Source organism: Anolis carolinensis, chromosome 5, assembly GCF_035594765.1.
Source record: "Anolis carolinensis isolate JA03-04 chromosome 5, rAnoCar3.1.pri, whole genome shotgun sequence".
In the NCBI taxonomy this organism is placed as follows: Eukaryota; Metazoa; Chordata; class Lepidosauria; order Squamata; family Dactyloidae; genus Anolis; species Anolis carolinensis.
This window is the reverse complement of record NC_085845.1, coordinates 45,020,526-45,042,599: the sequence shown is the minus strand read 5'-3', so window position 1 is coordinate 45,042,599 and position 22,074 is coordinate 45,020,526. Positions and strand designations below refer to the sequence as shown.

General features: G+C 38.1%; 1 protein-coding gene across 5 annotated transcripts in view; it reads left to right on the top strand.

The window, feature by feature from the left end:
* The window catches only part of inpp4b (inositol polyphosphate-4-phosphatase type II B), a 313,356-nt gene that overhangs the window by 125,700 nt on the left and 165,582 nt on the right, over positions 1–22,074 (top strand). For 4 of the 5 annotated variants that reach the window (XM_008111861.3, XM_008111862.3, XM_062980901.1 and 1 more), the window contains 3 exons: positions 5,927–6,011; positions 10,053–10,277; positions 11,378–11,422. In XM_008111861.3, the coding sequence (XP_008110068.1) occupies positions 5,927–6,011; positions 10,053–10,277; positions 11,378–11,422 (355 nt within the window). The remainder of the gene's footprint in view (positions 1–5,926; positions 6,012–10,052; positions 10,278–11,377; positions 11,423–22,074) is intronic. The other variant, XM_062980903.1, reaches the window with a different exon arrangement.

Here is a 22,074-nt window from a genome sequence, read left to right as displayed (position 1 = left end):
CTATATAACCCATTTATAATGGACTTAATGTCAGGGGAAAACCTTTACCCTTTACCTTAACTACCACCAATTCCTCAATACTTTATTTCCCATACCACCATACTTCGCCACAGCAACGCGTGGCCGGGCACAGCTAGTATTTCATATAATCCTGATTGATATTTGAGAGAGCTTCTTACAAGGTGAACATTTAATATATGAGCATGGAATTTTAACACATTTAAGGACAGGTAAATGCCTGAATACCATAAAGGCATCAGATCTTGGAGGCTAAGCAGGGTTAGCCCTTGGATAGGACACCGCCAATGACTAGTATCAGGAGCTTTAGATTAGATTTTGGAGGAAAGCACTGAGAAAACCATCTTGCTTAAGAAAACCCTATACAGTTCATGATGTTGCATTAAGTTGGCAGGTGACTTGAAGGTGTATAATAGGATCAAGCTGGTTATTACCCACAATATGCAGCTTCCTCCTAGAATGGCAACGTCCTCTTAACTCTATTTTCCATGCTGTGAAGTCTGGCTGAATTTAAGTCATGTTGTGACATCGCAGTATGCTTTATGTTACATATAAACGTTGCTTTTCAGACAGGAGCACCCCAGAAAAGTAAATTCCCCAAGCGCTCTTTCTGGTTTTGTATTGATTCTTTTGCTAGCAATATAGAGCATGGCCTTCACAATGGTGGAGTGCTGTTGTTGTTGTTCAGGTCATTTCTAACTTATGGTGAGCCTAAAGCTAACCTATCAGACTGTTTCTTGGCAGAATGTGTTCGGAAGGGTTTTTCTCTTATCTTTTGCTGAGGCAGAGAGTGTGTGATTTGCCTAATGTGACCCAACAGGCTTCCATGGCGGAGCAAGGATTGGAACCCTCCCTGGTCTCCGAGTGTCCGAGTTTAACACTCAAACCACTACATCTCTTGGTGGAGATTTATCAGTTTGTAATATTAGTCAGTATTATCAGTGTACAGCAACCTGGTGTTATGAGAAGCCCAAGTCATATTGCATGTTCAAATAATTAAATAAATGGGGAATAAATGTTGAGAGATTTCTTCTAGAATATCTACTGTTCTTTTTATTGGCAGGATAGTTCACTAGAAAAAAAGTGTCTGATCCAGATTGTCAGAATTTTGAAAAATATTACACTTTTTATTAAATCTTAAGAAAAATAGTGCTTTTATGAAAGGGAGCTTCATTTATTTATTTTTATTAATTTATTAATTTCTTATTTGGGTAAGACAACTAATAGCCAAAATGGGAAGAAGTAAGTAATTTGACTTTGAGAGAATTAATGGCATGAATATTATTGGTATTCCCAATCTGAGAAGATCCATTGTTTTAAAAGGGCTACTCTAATTAGGATTAACAATAACAGATTATTGAATTAGATCAATAGTAATGAATATTAATTTATCCAATTTTATTTGTGAAAGAAACTTTTTTTATGTCAGGAGTGACTTGAGAAACTGCAAGTCGCTTCTGGTGTGAAAGAATTGGCTGTCTGCAAGGACGTTCCAGAGGGATGCCCAGATGTTTGATGCTTCACCATCTTTGTGGGAGGCTTCTCTCATGGCTCCGCACGGGGAGCTGGAGCTGACAGAGGGAGCTCATCTGTGCTCTCTCCAGATTCAAACTGGCAACCTTCAGGTCAGCAACCCAACCTTCAAGTCAGCAACCCTCCCAGCACAAGGGTTTAACCCATTGCGCCACTGGGGGCTCCAAAGAAACTGATGCCATACCTCACACCCTCTGAGGATGCCTGCCATAGATGTGGGCGAAAGTCAGGAACATGGCCATACAGCCCAGAAAACTCTCAGCAATCCAATGATTCCTGCCATGAAAGCTTTTGACAACACATTGATGCCATTTTATTTATTTTTTGTTTTAAAATGTAGTCGCTAGCTTTACATTAGATGAGCAATAATATAGCACATTCAATATGTATTGTTGTGCCAAGAGAGTACACTAGTGTTAGGGATGTATTTACTGAATTTAATCCTGCTTCTGCCTAATTCATGCCCAGAAAACATGAGTCTTTTGTGTTTATAGATGGATTTTGTCTAAAGACAGTTTGTCTAGGGAGTCACATATCTACCAGCAAATCCAGTTTTATCTCAAATGACTTCGATTTCGAATCCTACCCATCTTGCAAAACCAAGAAACTATTTGCATGTTTAATTGAGACTTGTTCCTTTCAGCAAGGAGCTCTGAGCATTCCTTATAGTTCCCTAAATGAGGCAACATTTTGTGTGCCAGTTTAAAAGTGAAAGGCACGTGGTTAGATGCCTGGAGTGATTCATTAAACCAACTCTGCTCTTTGGCTCCACTGGAAGTGTGCATTTCTTTCCCTGGTGTATAAATTAGTGCCATTTCCAAGTGGATTATGGCTGGATACATACAGTTCTTCTGAAAACAGCTCTTTTTTTGCAAAACACATAGAAATGTGGACGTGCATGTATTAAAAATTTCAGAAGTGCATTCCTTTCTGTATAAAAACTGTTGCTCAAGCGTTGTGAAAAAAATATTGAGGAATCTCACTGTAGTTGTAAGATATATAAGCATTTAAAACAGCTCTGGGTAGAGTTTCTCCACGATGACATCAAAACCATCTTTGAAGGTCTCTTGAGAGAATTTTACCTTTTCACTTCAGAACATTTTTTTTTCTGTGACACATCAAGGCATGTAAACAGGAATATATACGTATATAAAAGAAAAATACTGACATTTTGGTTCTGTTTGGCTATTTTTAATGCTCCTACTAACTTTTCCATTCTTTATGATGGAAAGGGTATATTAAGATTCTAAGAAGGTAGTTTGAAATTACTCTAGGGCCACAGCAATATTAATGTTAAAGTTAACTGGCAAGTACAAAATGTCTTGGAAAGCACTTCCTAGTTTGCTGAGTGACTAAAAGTACTGTATATTCCTACTGCAAATGTCCCTTTATTTTAGAAGTATACCTTGCTCTTTTCGAATTCAAGAGTCAGTACAATGTATGAAAAGCATTTAAAAGACCCAGCCAAATAAACGTGGATTACAAAATTCCATTTATATGGCAGCTTAGACCATAGCTCCAAAATATAATGGAAATAATGCCATATACTACTTAGGGAACATGTTTTGCCCTCTGGCACTTTAACCTAGCCCTGGTGTTATATTCTGCTCTTGCTCAAGTCAAGCCCAGCCTTCTCTAATCTACCCACGCCCTAGTCCTGGTTCTGGTTATTGAGTTTATTTGTTTTACTTTCAATGATGTTTTTATACCCTGGTGTGTTTTTAATTGTTTTAATTGGATTGTTTATATGCTATTATATTTTAACTGTGTTTTAGTTGCTGTGTTTGTTGTATGTTCTGAGCTTGGTCCCGGTTGTAAGCTGCCCCGAGTCTCTTCGGGGAAATAGTTGGCAAGGTATAAAAATAAAGTTATTATTATTATAAGAAACTTTAGGGAGTGAATAGGTATCTTCTTGCCTTATTTGATTCATATACAATTAACTCAAAAAGTGTTGCCTTAGGTACTCAATATCTATCTTGGAGAGATAGAATTGTGGGTCTTATATAGAATTATTGTGTTGATGTTGATGGTGCATAGTGGAGCTAGGTCCATCATACACCAATAAATTGTGGCCTTTTCTCCCTCCCTCCCTCCCTCCCTCCCTCCCTCCCTCCTTCCCTTCCTTCCTTCCTTCAGAAATGTTGTAGTGTATTTTTGTTTGGAGCAGTCTCATCCAGTCCACACATTTCTTCTGTTTTTGTTCTGTCACATGCTGGGCCTGTGACTGATTGTCTATTATATAGGACGTACGCTTTATGCCCAGCAGGAAGCCAGGGGCCTAAAGAAAGGTTGTTGAGGAAATTTTCCTGAAAAGATGGCCTTGAAGTCTTTAAAAGAAATAACAAAGTCTTTATTGACGAACAAATAATAAATGTTCAAGGAGTCTTGTCCCCACAGGACAGGTGATAGGCTTTGAATAGCTGTGAAAACCCTCTTATAACCCCTCCCAGGCTATCTGTTATCTGAGCCTAGCTGGTCTGGGAACCACTGCCAACTCCCAAGTTCATCTGGTTGTTGAGTGGACCTACCAGCCAAGACTTTCAGATGTTTCTGCGCTGTTGTTCTGTATCCTCGGACGGTCAATATCCCTGGTGTTCTTTATCCCCGGTGGTCTTGAAATATGAAGCTTTTTACGGGATGAGCTGGTCTACGTCCTATAGATGAGCTTCCTAAGTGAGACTAACTTAAAAATGACTCCTTCCCTCCCAGAGCCCTGAACAAGGGGCAGAACCAAACTTAATGGTGATTGACAGGTGGCCTGTCCTATGAATGCAAACATTTGCAGCAATAAAGTAAAGTAGAAGGTTCTGGTACAGCTGTACCAGCACAATTTTTATCATTTAGCATTTAGTGTGATCTTATAAGTCCCTTTCCCAACTGGATTGCAGATCTTTTAAAATTGTAAACCCTAAGGTATATTGATTTCTCTCCAGCTGAGATTTTTTTTGTTTTTGATGTGATAACCACTTTAACATAGATGTTCTAAAATATGATTAACTAGTTAAGAAAGTTGTCATGAAAAAATGGATTGCCAGTACATTAGAGTCTCGCTTATCTGACATTCCATCTTATCCGACACACTTATCCATCACCCCCTTTTCCTCCAGCATTTCCCCTTCAATTAAAGGAGTGCTCCTCACCTCTCTCTCCATTCCCAATAATGACAAAGGCAAGACGAGGAGGAGGAGGAGGGAGGAAACAGGAAAAAACATAGGACTGGAACTGGAAGCATCCTCCCTCCTTCCCTCTGTGATTTCCACACTCCTCTTCTGCATCCGGGCATTTCCTGCTGGGCCGCTCTAGCCCTGAGGCATTGCCTTGCCATAACCCTTTGAGTCCCTGAAGTTAGTATTTTTGATGTCTAGTGCCGCATCGGACAGGAGACTCTGTATTATCCAACATTTTTGTTTATCCGACATTCTTCCAGCCCATTTATGTTGGATAAGTGAGACTCTACTATGCATACAAACGTAATCGAATGCTCTGGCATGAAGAATTTCGTAGTATACTGATTTTCTTAGCTTTGTTCTGCAGCTTAATAGTGAAAAGTAGATACCTCACAACCAAAAATAGTTCAAAACATATTTTGAAAAAACGTCTGACCAACCAATTCCCATGACCTTTTGCTTAAGGTAATGTCTGAAAAATTGTCATCACTCAGTTCAAGATGTAAAAAGTCACCTGTGTTTCTGGTTTAAACTATTTTTCAAACTTATGACTGACTCCGTAATACAGAGAAAGTTTTATAGTTTCTCAAAAGATCTTTTAATTTCTTTACATTGTGTAGCTAGTAAAGCCTAACTGAGGCAGAAAGTTAATAAAATTCAGAAGAATCCAGTGGTTGTGAATGTTTCACTGTGGTAACGATTGTTCTTTTGACACTATGGTTGGGAAAGCTATTTCACTTTTAAATAATATTAAAGCAAAAGGGGCACTTAGCAATGACTTTGAGTGTATAAAGATTCTTCTGTGCCACTTGTCCTTTTTCAAGAAAAAGATATTGTGCCTAGAAGGAGCTGCTACAGCATTTATAATACTGTTTCCTAATATTTGTCTTGCTATTGCTGTGTGCTTTCAAGTTGACTCCAATGTGGAAGATGTAATGAGCAGAGATTTTCACCTTGGAGGCTGTCAGAAGTCAGAAACAACTTGAATACACACACACCAAAATTAATAATCATTAATGGATCAAGTTACTTGAAACAGTAAAACAGATTGCTCAGTGCTGGCCCTCAGAATTTTAATGCAAGTTATTTGATTTAGGCACTTTGATATGTTTGTTCCATCTTGTGGAATAACATGAATGTACAGACATAATCAAGTTGGGAAGCCTGTATTTTAAATAACATTTAAAACTATTTTTGTTTTTGTGCAGAGTTGTGAACCCTCTGAATTAGTAATCCTGGAACGGTGCTGTATTGTGGAATTCAAGAATAAAGCAGATGTTGCAGTAGTGCTCAGTAAGTGACAAACAACGCAAGGCTTTCATGATGCAATCCAATTTATTTCTACTCAGAAATAAATTCTGTAGACTATATTAAGTTTCTTATTCTCAGGTAAAAGAGTGTAGGACTTTCCATACTTTCCTCCCACTCCTTAGTATCACCTGGTCATAATATTTACTATTTCTTTAAATGTTTTGACACAATAAAGTCTGCTGTTTAGCAGAACAACAATGGTTAAAATCATGTGGTACATATAATAGCTCAATGTTCCAAAATTAAAGACCATGCCAGACCTGTTTCATTAAAAATAGTTGTATTTCCCCAAATTGTGCCTAAAAACAAATTGGAAAATTAAGAACCAGCTCCCAGTGTATTATAATCAACTTGACCTGCCACCAGGAGTATTTTGTATATCATAGCAATTCTGTCCCTAACTAGGAACAAAATATTAAGATATTGATATTACATTATTAAGGCATGTCTGGGAAAACAAGGCTCCAAAAGTTCTGTGCTCTGCTCTCCTTATTTAGAGCTTAAAATTGTAACTTTTTGTGGAGACTGCAAACCCTAGAAATACCAGGAAGCATAGTCGGTTGTAATGCTAAGAGAGGGGGGATGCCTGGAATTTTAGTCCAAAATAGTAAACTACAAAGCTTTGTGAAGAACATGGAAGTGTTACAAGTGGAAAATGATACTGTTCGATTAAGCAGCCTTATCTAGTAGCACCCAGAATATTCATAGCTATCTACAACATGGAACTTATTTCATATTGGCCTCTTCTTGCCACTGTCTTTGCTTTCTACAGTTAATTCATTATTTTAGCAATTTCTTGGACTTCTAAAAGTGTGGTGGAATAGAAATGAGTTAATTTGAGGGAGAATTGAAGTTGACTGTTAATTGAATTCTTTATGTATGGTTGAAAGTTTGACATTCAAGGGACCATTAACCCTGCATCATCAGTAAGCAAGAGATCATTTCATCAGTACTAATTTGAAACATGAATTCAATATTCAGTTGGCTTTGTGAATTAAGAGCCTGTGATGTCTATATTAGGCATATCATGCAGACACAATTTATCTATCAAAGCTTCCATTCTGCTTTTGTTATAACATATGGTTATTTGAACTATAGTATTTTATATTTCAGACTAGCAAAGGTTCATTGATATTCTCAAGCATTTTCTGCTTCTGTGATAGCAGTTCATAAGCATTGGTGTTTCCAAAGGTACTTGCAAAATGTACCAAATAGTTTCACTGGTTGGCAACATTTGTCACCTAAGGGGCTTCTAGACAGCACGAAAATGCAAGTTTTAAATAGAAGACAAAAAATCCTGGGACCTGAGAACAGGTCCACACAGAGACCTGTCAGTCCCGGGATTGGGTCCTCAGCCATCCTCACAGGTCATCCTCTGGATGGAGGGTGGACGGGAGATATTTATGTCATCCACTATATAAACTTTGCCAGCTAGCTATATTTCAGTATTTTGTAAGTCCGTCATATCAGCAGTGTCTGACAAGCACGCTACATTTTTTAGTCTCGGATTTGAGCCCTGTGTGGAATATACTTCAATTGTTTTCAATGCATTTTTTGGTTTATTATGGACATTCTAGTGAGTTTTAATACACTTAATGAGTACAGCACACATTGGTGAAGACATCCCTTGAGCTGTCTTCAAACTGCATTATATTGTCTGTGTAGAACTGTATAGAACCGTTCTCAGAAAGAAAATGTTGGGTGTATTAAGGAGGTTTGTATGAACCAAAAATAATCTAGTTCTTGAGATTATACAGTATCATTAAGCATCCTACATCAAGACAAATAACTGACACAAATACGAGAATAGTATGTTTTTATGATCTATGAAAATAGAATATATGGCTATTAGCAGAATTCTATGGACTTACCTACCATTTCTGATTCAAAGCTTTCAGTTGCTCAATATGCCTTTAAAGTATGTGCTTACTGATAACATCATTTTAAAGACATATTCCATTCTGTGAAATATTCCATTGCTAGTGGTTCTCAATTTTTCCATTTAAGGTGCATATTTTAAAATGGAAACATCAAGACCCAGGGACAGTAACTATAGTGGCATCAATAAGCAAGTGATGGTTAATGCTTTCCTTCCAGAGAGTAAGAATAGACTTTTTGCTATTTGGGAAGGGATATTGTATACACACCTGAGCCGCAAAACCAGACAGCAACAAATTTTATACCTATGGATACCTAGTTAAATCTGCTGGTGTCTTCTGTTAAAGCAGCATTGATTTCTTTGTTACTTCTTGCTTACTTTGTTTCCGATCATTTATATTGTGCTAAATGTCATGCTGAGCTTGCAACAACTAAATGAAACTGTCAATATGGCAGAATTTTAAATACTCGGAAGAAGCCATTTTCTTCGTGAATACCAATCAGATGAGTGACCCTTTTTGTTAGTTGAATCTTCTAGGGAACCATTTGTCTAAAAACCTCATGCTTTAGCCTTAAATCATACCATGTTGACGTTATCGTATTACTCGTTAAAAGCTTGTGCACACAGCCATGTTTTCATAGCCTTTCTGAAACCTAGAAGGGTTGGGGCTCCCCATGCCCTCCCAGTAACTTCCAGGAGGTCATGGGGCCACTGAACACCCCCCCCCCCCAGCCTATAAATAAGAAGAAACTTACTGGGCGCCATTGGCCTCTCCTATGGTATCCTAGTGCATAGAAATGACATACTAGGAGGCAGGAAGAAAGGAGTGATTTGCCTCCCCCTCACCTCGTGGTGCGTCATTTCTACGCAGTAGGAGGCCTGCCGGAGAGGCCTAATGACACTCGATTTCATCTTATTTTAAGTTTCTTCTTATTTTAAGGGCTTTGGGGGTGCTCTTTTTGTTTCTCCAGGAAGGCCTGGGTCTAATGGGGTATCTAATTAATTTGGGACGAAGCAGGGTTTATCTGCTTTGTCCCAAATTAATCCTCTTTTACCTGAGGTGTCAGGTAAAGGTCCAACAGGGCCCTGTCTGGACAGGTCCTTGGTTATCTAACAGTTCTAAAGCAGACTCATGGGTATTACTGAGTTCAGAAAATTCTCTGTATATTTTGTTGGTACATCTGAATTCTGAATTCATTCTGAATTATTGCCAGATAATGGTGAATAGTATTTTGGCAAGAGTCAAGAACCAAGTGCATGGAGTCCAGTTGTAATGAAAGCAATGAAAGCAACTAAGAAATGCTTTGCTCAAATGATTTGTACAGCTCCATTTGATAGAGTTCTGCCTGTCAATACTGCTACTTCAGATTAGTACTTACCTTAGTAACTTTAAAGGAACTTTCTGATCTGCCAAGTAAGCAGTAAACGAGCATTCACTATTTCAGTTTAATGATACTGCCACCTAGTTTTGAGCTACTTTAATTGCTCTAGGATTTATTATTATTATTTTATTATGACACAGCAAACAAGATAGATATGTTGGATTTCGTTTCACAAAATCACAAGTCGAATACTTCCCAAGTGTCTAGGACTGTGTGATGTATTTTCGGATTATGCGTGCAGATCCCAGTAGGGTGGTCTTTTGTGAGATTTCTTAGATGTTTGATAGCCGAGATTTGTTTTTTTTTATTTTTATTATTATTATTATTATTATTATTATTATTATTATTATTATTCTGACAAGCTTTTGAGAATTACATTTAAAATTACATTACATTTAAAAAATGTAAGTTTTTAGAAGGGTACTGTATTGTTTATATTTTATGAAGTGTACTTTAAAATTGTTTTAATTATAGTTTTCTACTGTACATTTTAATTCTTTTTAAATGTTGGCAGTTTAATTCTTATTCTAATTCTAATACTGAACTTTTACCCTTTTAAAATGTAACATGTTTTAGTTGTCAGCAGCAGAAGTGCAGTTCTAACATTTGAGTTGCATTGAATACAGAGCAACAACAGTTTAGCTTCTTATTATATGTATGATATTCTGTGTTTCTGCAAATATCCATCTCATTCCAATCATCATAAGTACATCTATTAATGCCTGGCTTAATGCCTATTTGTCCATTTTGTTTTGAATGCAGAGTTTCAAAGTGGAGAACCAGATATTTACCTTGAAGCTGCATCGAGGTCTGATTGTGAATCTTGGGCTGTGGCACTTGGAGAGGCAAATTCTGAAAGTCTGTGTAATAAAATCCAGCAGCTCCAGACACTAATCATGGAAATCAAGGAAGAGAGAACAGCAGACGAAGTACAACAGTTTCTTCCATCAGCACAGGCAGAGAGCCTTGCAGACCCTAAGCTTGCAGGTAAGCATGCTGTTTGTTGCATTTTTAATCATGTGAATCTATTGGAAGGAGCGGGAAGTCATTACTCTCTAACACCTTGGTTTAGACAGATTAGATATCCAGTGGATATCAACCTATAGTTTGTGAAGTGAATAGGGTACTGAGAATGTATTGCATGCATTTTTTTACACCTGATCCATAAACCATGCTTCTAGTGGAAAATTAGATACATTTGACTGGCTGGTACAGGTAACTTGCTTCCCCCAAAGTATGACAGGATCTTATATTACCTTTGCTCCAAAAGATGTGTTAGGACTTATTTTCAGGGGATGTCTTATTTTTCCAAATTTACTTATTAATGAACTGTAACTAGGGCTTATTTTTTGAAGTCCTATTTCAAGCATCCTCAAAATCCTGAAAAATCATACATTTTTGGAGTAGGTCTTATTTTCAGGGAAACAGGATATTAGTGTTTCTATTTGTTTTAAAATATTTGGAGATATTTCCATTAACTTTTATTGATTCTTGTATAATATGCTACAGACCTTTATCTATTAGTTAGATCCATATCCTACCTTCCCTCCAGTGAGTGCTAGAAAATATAAATAGCTCCCCTCATTGCCCTAATACTGTGGTTCTCAACCTGGAGTCCCCAGACGTTTTTGGCCTACAACTCCCAAAAATCCCAACCAGTTTACCAGCTGTTCGGATTTCTGGGAATTGAAGGCCAAAAACATCTGGGGGCCCAGATTGAGAACCACTGCCCTAAGAGGTAACATTAAATTTAGGTATCGAAAAATGACTGGACTCAGAAGCGAGGGAGAGCTAGTTGCCTCACCTTAGTTCCATCCTGCCTGTCACAAGAAAAAGACAGTGCTACACTTCATCTGACTAACTTTTAACAAAAGACTACTGCCTTCGTTATTCTCGCCTGAACCTTTTCATCCTAACGGCGATGGCTAGCATTAGGGCAATTGACTTGGAACAAAGCCCCAAACTCTCATTTGACTAGTTAGTACCAATGTTCCAGTGATACATTTAGTATAAAAATACGACTCACATTCTGTAATTTATGAAAGAGTGCAGTGCATTTATTAACTAAGTACTCTTTTAACCAACAGGTCTTAAGAAGACTCTATGTGAACCAAAGTTTGAATTCAGTCTTGGTAAGACAGAGCATACCATTTTATTGAAACTAACGTGTGTGTATTTTAAAAACTGTTATGACTTTCCTCTTGAGAAACACAGTGAATGTATCTCTAAACAGTATTCTGTGAAGTAGCCTTGTAAAAAGTGGTCTCATTTCTTTATTAGAATTAGTTGAGGTTATATTTATTGGAGAACTGGTTCAGACTTTAATTAATACAATTCAGACTTGATAAAGGAGAAATTGTGAATTCTGACCTCTAGAATATTTCTGGCTCTGTAAAAGATAGGGCCTTCAATGTTGAAATAATTAATATATGCACATAAGAATTATTTAGAGGTAAGATTTTAATTTCAAGGTACAGCAACTTCTTAAGTGTTACCTTTTGAAACCAAATGTCTCTCTGAAAAAGCGTATCTTATTAATTGGTACATGTCATTCTTTTATTCAGGTGCATGTAACATTGTAAAAAAAGTTCAATCAGTTAAACATGCTAATTAGCTGAACATGTCCTTGTAGCTTAAGATAAGCATGGGTTTAAAGAAATACAACCACTCGTGTTTCATTGAACTGACTTCCACAGCTTTCAGAATATCTAGTTATTTTCAGAGTTTGGAAAGGGATGTTTGTTTGTTTGGTTTATAGTTTCCATCATCCTCCATTCAGTATGGTCAATACCAAGTTTGGCGGAAAAGTTTATTAAACTGCAAAAACTTGGCCTTTGCAGGAAGGACATCCTGCTGTAGCACATTATGCTTTAGTTTCTCAGTGATTGAATATCTTGTAGAGTTTCTACTACCAGTTTAGCATTTTGTCCAACTAGCATGGTGGTCATGCTTATGGGAATTTGGGGAATCAGCACATCTGTGAGCCTCAGATTGGAGAATACTGTTCCCGCAGAAGAAATTAACAAATTCTTCAGAAAGAGGCACATATTTTAAAATGTCGATGGTTTACATTTAGTGCATTATTCTACAGCAGCATGCTATGCACAGAATTGCACAAGGGATGCATATGTAGAACTGCATCCCTACACTTCTATGTTTGGAGGATATATGTGAATGATAAAATGATTGTTTATTTTAATTTCTCTCCTGTTTTTGGAAATTGACTGGATTTCTTGTGGTGCGCAAGGGTGTAGTGGCTTGAGGACTGGACTCTGGAGATCAGGGTTTGGGACCCTACTTGGCCATGGAAGCCCGCTGGGTGACCTTGGGCAAGTCACATCTCTCAGCCTCTAAGTAAGGCAAGGGCAATGCCCTTATGAATCTTGCCAAGAGAACCTTGCGATAGGTTTACCTTATAGTTGCAATAAGATGGAAATGACCTGAAGGCACAAAACAACAAGTGGCGCTCAATTTTTGCTAAATACTGCCGCTTCCTCTAGCACAGCATCCTTTCACATTAATAGTAACTGGGAAATCAAATCAGCATGAATTCAAACACAGATGCTGACCATAAAGATGAAACTGGGTTCCTTTCTATGCAGTTGTTATTCCTCAGCATAATGAGGTACACAGATGCTTACCTGCATGCCCCATACCATTTTCCTCTTGTGCTGAATCAGCATGTGGGAAAGAGACCAACATAAGTGGCAAAAGCATAGCATATAATTATCATAACAGAACATCGATGCTGTAAGAGAGATGTGCATAGTGGCCAAAGTGCAAATGTCATATTGTATTAAACAACTTTCCCTCATTCTTTTATTTTCATATACATCATCTTCTGTTTATTTCCGAATGATCCTTTTGCTTTTCTGATGAATAATTCTAGCCTGAACTAGTTAGAGAAACCGTGGTGAAGAAATAGGTCTGTCTTTATTAAAAATAGCTACTGAGGAAGTTTCCTTTTGAATCCAGAAAAAATAAAAGACAATTTCTAGTTTGTTTTACTTGCATGTTTTGAACTAAAAACACATTTTCAGGGATTTATTTTGGGTAGCTATAGTTAAACTGTTCAGTGGAGAGCATGTGGATATCTGGGCTTGAAAAGCTATTTAACAGCTGAAAGAGCCCTGCTGGCATTTAACTGTTCTTCAGAGGCAAAGTTTTATCACTCTTGTTCTGGAGTGATGCACCAGATAATGGGATTGTATTTGGATAAAAAAAAAAGCAAAGTGTTTTTTTTATTAAAGGAGATCAAGGGATGGTATAGCCAACAAAGGAGAAGGAACTGAGTATTTTGAGAGGTAGACTGAAGAAGCTTGGTGTTTAAATTCTTTATTATACACTGAATTATTTAAGCACAGGCTATTTTCTAAGCATTTTAGCTTGTTATGTCTGGTGTCTGACTTATTTTGCATATTTTTAATATGTTCTAAATTGGATTTTGGCTTAGCTTGACAACAAGTTCCACTGGATGAACATATCACTCTGCTGATTTGCACCATGGATATGAATTTTATTTATTCTTTTGGTCTATGTAATAAGTATATTAATGGGGTTCTCTAACTCATATTTCAAAGACATTCTTGACTTTAGCTAAAAAAATCTACTGAGGAAAGTATTTTTATGATCAAGTGCTGATAACGTTTAAAAAACCTCTTAAACATCCATAATTTACTAAGAATTCCACACAGATTGCTATCTAAAGGGAGATAACAAGTTTTCTCCTTAAACAGGAATATGTTGACCTCATCTAGCCAATGGTATAGACCACTTAATCCATCCAGTGTAGACACTATTGCCTGTCTCGCCCTCTGGTTAGCCACTTGGAAAGGTTGCTGAGGGAGTAAAGTTCAAAGCAAAGAGGGGTGAAATTGCAGCGGGCTTCTCAGCCAAACCAGTGGAGATAATACTACTCTGTTGGCCATTGATGCCATCATTTTGACTTACTCCATGCCATCACCTCTATGTCATAGTCCAAAGGCTTATTATTCAAGTCAAATTTCAAAGGCTGACAAAGAATTTTAGAGTATTTGCTGGTTAATCTCTGTAAATGATTTTTAAAAGGTTTTCCCCTGACATTAAGTCTAATCGTATCCGACTCTGGGGGTTGGTGCTCATCTCCATTTCTAAGCCAAAGAGCCAGCATTGTCCATAGACACCTCCAAGGCCATGTGGCCGGCATGACTGCATGGAGCACCATTACCTTCCCACAGGAGCAGTGCCTATTGATCTACTCATATTTGCATGTTTTCAAACAGCTAGGTTGGCAGAAGCTGGGGCTAACAGCAGGAGCTCACCCCACTTCCCAGATTCCAACTGCTGACCTTTTGATCAGCAAATTCAGCAGCTCAGTGGTTTAATCCGTGGCACCACCGGGGGCTCCTTGTTATTGAAACATATATTAAAATGCAAACAGGGTATGGGCTTTAGCAAATGCAAATCACATCAAGCACAAAAGGAAACTGCAGTAATGAAAGCAGAAAAAGAGCCCAGGATTTATGTGTGGATACCTGGATGTTTTCCAGTGTTCAAATGCCTTGTCCAGATTATGGCTGTAACATCAACATCATAAGGCCTTTATTTGGACCCCCTTCATCATAGCTTTTATGGTGCCTTTGCTTGTTGTTGCTTTTAAAAGGCTGTACATAGCCTCTTGTTTGGCGCTCTTAAAAGCTCACATTTTATCTGATTCTGTACTCTGATGGTTCTTTTCCTGTCCAGTATTATTTTGGTTCTAAGAGAGCTGGTGTGATGTAGTAGTTTGAGTATTGGACTATGACTCTGAAGACCAGGTTTAATTCCCCACTGAGCCATGGAAACCTACTAGGCATGCTTTGCCCCAAAAAACACTGTGATAGGATTGCCTTAGGATTGCCATAAATCAGAAATGACTTGAAGGTAAATGATAACAATCATAGAAAAAATAAAACAAAAGGACAACTTTTTATTCCCAGTCCTCAAAATTCCTCAGTAACCTCTTGAACCCTTCCTTTTTATTTATTTTTTTGCTTCCTGCTGCTGTGTCTGTGTTTCTTGCATTGGACAAGTGAAATAAATGCATGTTAGAACCACACACACACACACAACCAGTACACATATACATACACTGTGTTAGTAGCATGTCACTTTAAATGTGTTGGATTTTGGAAGGAGTGAATACTTACTTTATTTTTTGAGCTTCCTCTAATATTTCTTCTTAGATGCTTGTTGTTTTTTTCTGGATGTAATACACTGAACCAAATATCTTCTTTTCTCCCAAATATTAGGTTTTTATATACTCTACTGACTGCTGAATATGCTATGAACATACTTTGAACAGCCTATGAACATACTTTGTTTTTTATTCCTCTTTCTCTCTTCTGTTTGCCTTATTATTATTATTATTATTATTATTATTATTATTATTATTGACACAACGATGTTGTATGACACAGCAAACAAGATAGACATGCTGGATTTCGTTTCACAAAACCACAAGTCGAACACTTCCCAAGTGTCTAGGACTGTGTGATGTATTTTCGGATGATGCGTGCAGATCCCAGCAGGGTGGCCTTTTGCAGTTGGCAGATCGTAATTTTGTCAATGTCTATTGTTTCCAAATGCCGGCTGAGATCTTTTGGCACGGCACCCAATGTGCCCATCACCACCGGGACCACCTGCACTGGTTTCTGCCAGAGTCTTTGAAGTTCAATCTTGAGGTCCTGATAGCGGCTAAGTTTTTCCTGTTGTTTTTCATCAATGCGACTGTCACCTGGGATGGCGACATCAATTATCCAAACCTTGTTCTTTTCCACAACTGTGATATCTGGTGTGTTGTGTTCCAGAACTTTGTCAGTCTGGATTCGGAAGTCCCACAGTATCTTTGCGTGTTCATTTTCCACGACCTTTGCTGGTTTGTGATCCCACCAGTTCTTTACTGCTGGGAGGTGGTGCTTGAGGCATAAGTTCCAATGGATCATTTGGGCCACACAGTTGTGCCTCTGTTTGTAGTCTGTCTGTGCAATTTTCTTACAGCAGCTGAGGAGATGATCAATGGTTTCGTCAGCTTCCTTGCACAGTCTGCATTTTGGGTCATCAGCTGATTTTTCGATCTTGGCCTTAATTGCATTTGTTCTGATGGCTTGCTCCTGGGCTGCAAGGATCAGGCCTTCTGTCTCCTTCTTCAGGGTCCCATTCGTGAGCCAGAGCCAGGTCTTCTCCTTGTCAGCTTTTCCTTCAATTTTGTCAAGGAACTTTCCATGCAATGTTTTGTTGTGCCAGCTGTCAGCTCTAGTTTGTAGTGTGGCTTTCTTGTACTGGTTTTTTGTCTGCTGTGCTTTGAGGAGTTTCTGATTTTTGACTTCAATCAAAGCAGGTTCTTCACTTTGCTTGACATATTCTGCCAGGGCATGTTCTTCTTCTTTGACTGCTTGTTTGACTTGTAAGAGTCCTCTGCCCCCTGATCTTCTAGGCAGATATAGCCGGTCAACATCACTGCGAGGGTGCAGTGAGTGATGAATGGTCATGAGTTTTCTTGTTTTTCTGTCCAAATTGTCCAGTTCCATCTGTGTCCAGTTTATAATGCCAGCAGTATATCTTATGACAGGCATGGCCCAGGTGTTTATGGCCTTGATGGTGTTGCCTCCATTGAGCTTGCTTTTGAGAATTTTTCTGACCCTTTGTGTGTATTCTTTACTGACCACAGTCTTCACATGTTCATGCTTGATGTTGTCCAGCTGTAATATGCCCAGATATTTATAGGCCTCTGGCTGGTGACACTTTATTGTTTGGCCATTAGGCATATTTATGCCCTCACTTTCAATGATTTTCCCCTTCTTCAATGCCACTGTCGAACATTTGTCCAAACCAAACTCCATGTTGATATCAGTGCTAAAAATTCGGACAGTGTTAGTCAGAGACTGGATTTCAGTTTTCGTTTTTCCATACAGCTTCAGGTCATCCATGTACATCAGATGCGAAATTTTGTGAGAATTCTTAGATGTTTGGTAGCCGAGATTTGTTTTTTGTAAGATTGTTGACAGAGGGATCATGGCAATAATGAAAAGCAGAGGGGACAATGAGTCTCCCTGGAAAATTCCTCTCCTGATGTTGACAAGTCCATAGCTTTCATTTCCAACAAACAGTTCAGTTTTCCAGTGCTCCATCATGTTTTCAATGAAGGTGCCAACTGTTTTACAAATCCCGATGGCGTCCAGGCACTTGATGATCCAGCTGTATGGGAGTGAGTCAAAGGCCTTTTTGTAGTCAATCCACGTCATGTGAAGATTAGCTTTTCGGCTTTTACAGTTCTCCAGAATCATTCAGTTCTCCAGAATTATTATTATTATTATTATTATTATTATTATTATTATTATTATTATTATTATTATTATTACCCTGCTTTATCTCTCCAAAGGGGATACAAAGCATGTTGACAGGTTTTTTTTTTTTGCTCCTTTGGAACTTTGTGAAAAGTTGGACTTTGCCTTGTATGTGGCCAAGTTATTTGCTGGATAAGGACCACTATTCTTTTCTCCCTCTGGTCTTCCATTGTCCCACCTTGGCTTTCTCCTATCTTTCCAATATTCAGCTGCCGAAATCACTCTTCTCTTCTTGATTAAATTTCCTTCCTTTTATCTGTCTTTAATTGGCTTCCAATGCATGTTCATTATTCTGGACTTTCACTTCTAACCTTTCCTCTCTGGTATCCCAGATTCATGCCTTGATGACCTTCACTACCTGAGCTCCATGACAAGGAACTGTCTGAAAATAATCTCCCCCACAAAAAGTCCACTTTCATTTACTTACTGCCTTCCACATTTGGAACTGAGTAATGTTGTTACATATATTTCTTCCTTTAACATATTTAAAGTATATATAATTTCTCCTTAAAGCCCTTTAATTGATGTATAGTGAAGCCTACAAACATGTAACTGAAGCAATATCATATTCTCCTACACCACCCCACTCGCATACTGTTCTGTCTTTTCTTTGTTGTTTCCCATGTGTCAAATTTAAGATTTAGATATGAAATTGGAATCTCTTAAGGAGAAGGACCCTCATTTGCATTTAGATAGCTAATTTGTATCCTACTTTTTTCATAAGAGTTCCAAAAGAAAGTGGCTTGTGAAATTAGAGAAATACAACAATTTCCATTAACAACTTTTCTAGTGACTCCTTCTGCCCACTCACTAAATCTTACAAAAATATTGTTCTTTGAACTGTCATGGTTCTTTCGTCACCTCTGTAGTACTATGAAGCATAATTACGTTTATATTTCTCCTAGTTGTTCATGCTACACAGTCTACTGTTTGTACCCTCTGTAACATTTGATCATTTTTAACCATGCATGATATGCTTTATGCTTTCTTTCATTAACTAATTGTTGTCTCCAAGGCAATAAAGCTTTCTGCATAGTTGTTCCCAACCTTTTTTTTTTTTTTTTTTACCAGGGACCACTTGACTGGGGATCACTTTGACCAGGGAACACTCTCCAACATTAGTACCAAAAGGGTTATGAATTTTGGTCAACTTTAGATTCGGTTTGGTTATTTGGGGTGCTGATTTAGAAAATTACAGTGGATAGACCACATCAACTGTAGTTTGTGATATAGAACATATGCCATCCAGTAGTTGCCACCTGCTCGCCCACAGAAAACCATATTTAATAATCTAGAGCTGATTTTCCCCACATGTCTTGAGGACCTTATTTTAGGTCTTGTGGCCCACCAGTGGGCCATGGCCCACAGGTTGGAAACCAGTGGTTTAGCAGCATGATCACATTTCTCACAGGCTGGATCTACTCTGCCCTCTATCACAGAATCTGATCCCAGATTATCTTCTCATCCCAGATTATCTGGCAGTGTAGATTGATATCATCCAGTTCAAAGCAGATAATCTGGGATCAGATCCTGGGGTATAGGGCAGTGTAGATCCAGCCACCGAGAGATGATGCCACTATTAATTATATGAATTTTTAAATTCATTTTACAACATGTGCTTTTAGACAATTGCCTGTAAAATGAAGACAAGTTGTCTGGGCAGTTAATTTAGCATTGGCTTTCCTAGACACGAGGGTTCCTTGCCACTTGACTCATGTTGTTCACAAGATACGACTTTGGTTCTTTAAAATACCTGGTTCATGCTGTGCAACACAGCAGATTGTTTTTTATATAACAAAAACATTTTGACAGATGAAGTTATCCCCGTATAGCTGTCTCCTCCTGTGTGGTCTAGTAGACTTTTGGAGATGCAACTAAAAGAGAAATAAAAGCACACTGACCACTATCATTATAAAATCCTAGTACTTTCATGTCAAGTAATGGTAACCGCAGTCTACCCTGCTGCAAATTCAACATGCTCTATACAGGGCAGGCCTTGAGATTGACCCAGGCATTGGAGCCAATGGAGCTAGATCACTTTTGGGATCATCATGTAAAAGCTTTATAACATTGGCTTCCAGTACACTTCCAATCCAGGTTCGGATTGCAAAGTGATATTTAAACCCCAAGCATTAAGACCTACCATGGGGACTAATTCCATAACTATAGAGGGTGGACTATTGTATGAAGATGCCCCCTTTGACTTGCTTATACGTTTAGAAAAATTCTCCCTTTTCAGGCATGGCTAACATTCTCACTGGCTTTATTTTTGTGTCCAGATAACACCTGGCCATGTCCCCCAGTCTTTTGGGTTCTAGCTACCAAACCAAGATTCTAACTGATTATTGTTTTTTGTGTATATTTGCTGTGGTCTTATGATTTTAAGATTGTGAGATTACATCCTGATAACTTTAAGACTAGACTTCTGCATCATACTGTTACATTGACTAACTATGTAACAAGTTTGGAAAGTTTATTTAGTCCATAACATTGCAGCCTAATTGATTACTAGTACATCTAGCAGTTACTATATTACAGCAATATTTAAACCATTTCACTACTTGTCAGTTTCTGGGCACACTAGTGTTGATTATGGTCTTTAAAACCCTATATGCTTTGGGGTCCAGGTTAACTATGAGATTACCTTCTCCCATATAACCCACTCCATACACTTGGTCTTCTGGGGTACAGGGACTTCAAAGCCAGAGCCAGTGCAGTTTCATGGTTTGGGCACTGGGCTGTTGCTCTGGAGATCAGGGTTCAATTCCCTCCTAGGTCATGGAAACCCACAGGATGACCATGGGTCCTGGAAAATCACATTATAGACTTGCCTTAGGTTCACCATCAATTGGCAATAACTTCAAAACATATTCATACAATAAAAAAGCTGTGTATTATGAGTGTTTGTGAGTGGATGCAGAAGGAGCGCAAACTAACATTTCCTGGCAGTAGCTGAGAACCTCTACTGCTGAAGTTCTCAATTCTTTCTACCAGTCTGGAAGGACCCCCTGCTGCAGCTACTTGCTTCTTGTTGAAAGCCACATTTGACTATCTTGGGATACTCATAAAGGGACATGGAAGTCCACAAGGAATGCTTGAAGAACATTTGTAGGAAATTGGCATTTCTTTTCCTTATACAGCAGAAATTAGTGTTGCTCTTGAGCACGAGGAGAAGCATCTCTGACTTGAAAACATGCTTTTTAAATCCAAGCAAATACATTATTGATGATTTAGCTGCATAGTATATTTTTTGTGTATTCCAGAAAATAAATTTCTTAAGAAGGACTGATAGTGAGATCAAAATATGTGCCTATATAGAAATAAAATATTATAGGCATGGTCAGTGTTCTGCTTTGAACAAATAAGTGTTACTTGACCTTTAAAGAGACTGAAACAGAATGTGACATTCCATACAGGTTGCTGGTTTTGGAAGCCTTTTTTTGAGTGTGACATTCAGAGCTCACATAAGCCATTGATTTGGGGGAAGATGATTAGTATTTTGACAGCTTTTATCATCTTGTGGTAAAGGGGTTTTTTTTCTTCCTCTGACATTCTAGGTCAATTAATGAGATGGCAGCTTTAGGCTATCTTCATTACCTCCGAAGTCATGAAAAAATGACTGAAACAGGAAAGGAATGAAAATGCCACAATATTAGGAATTTAAATATTTGCATTGTCTGAGACAGATTACTGTATTGGTGTTGCATATTATTAATTGTTAATTTTCAGCTTTTTGAGAATTTTGTTGGTCTGGGGTTGGGTGAGTGCCCATGATTCATGGATGGTTGCTTAAAATATTAAATTGTGCAGATTAAGGACATTTTTTTTTACTGGACGAGTGGAAATCATGTATCCTGTGGGTTGCATACACACAGACATATATATATATATACACACACATACATACATACACACACACACACACACACTGTTCTGCCCCCACACTATATTAACTACCTGGAAAGTGTACTGGCTGCATAGGGAACAGATCGGAGACTATATAGTTTAATCAAACAAGAGTTTATTAACTGACAAGAATTTTAAACTTTCTCTCCTCCTGAGTCTTTATGAGGAGAGGTAAAGTCTTTGAGAGACAGACACAGTTCTGATCGAACTGAGACTCTTGTATCTTTATTTCTTCTTATTGCCTCTTTCTTGTATGGTGTTCAACTGTCTCAAAGACGGTCTCAATATTTAACTCTGACTGGACTTGAATTTAGCTCCGACTGGATGTCTTATTTTGCAGACTTTCCGGCCTGCTTCTCTCTTCACCTTCTAGTCATAAAAAGGCTGACTCTTCCAAGAACCAGAAGTGTCTTGCCTGAGGCTCTGTCTATGAGGGGTTTCTTAAAGGGGCAGGATGATGGGAGCTTCAAATGCAAAGAAGCTGCCTAGACTGACCCCAGAAACTGTAAATAAAA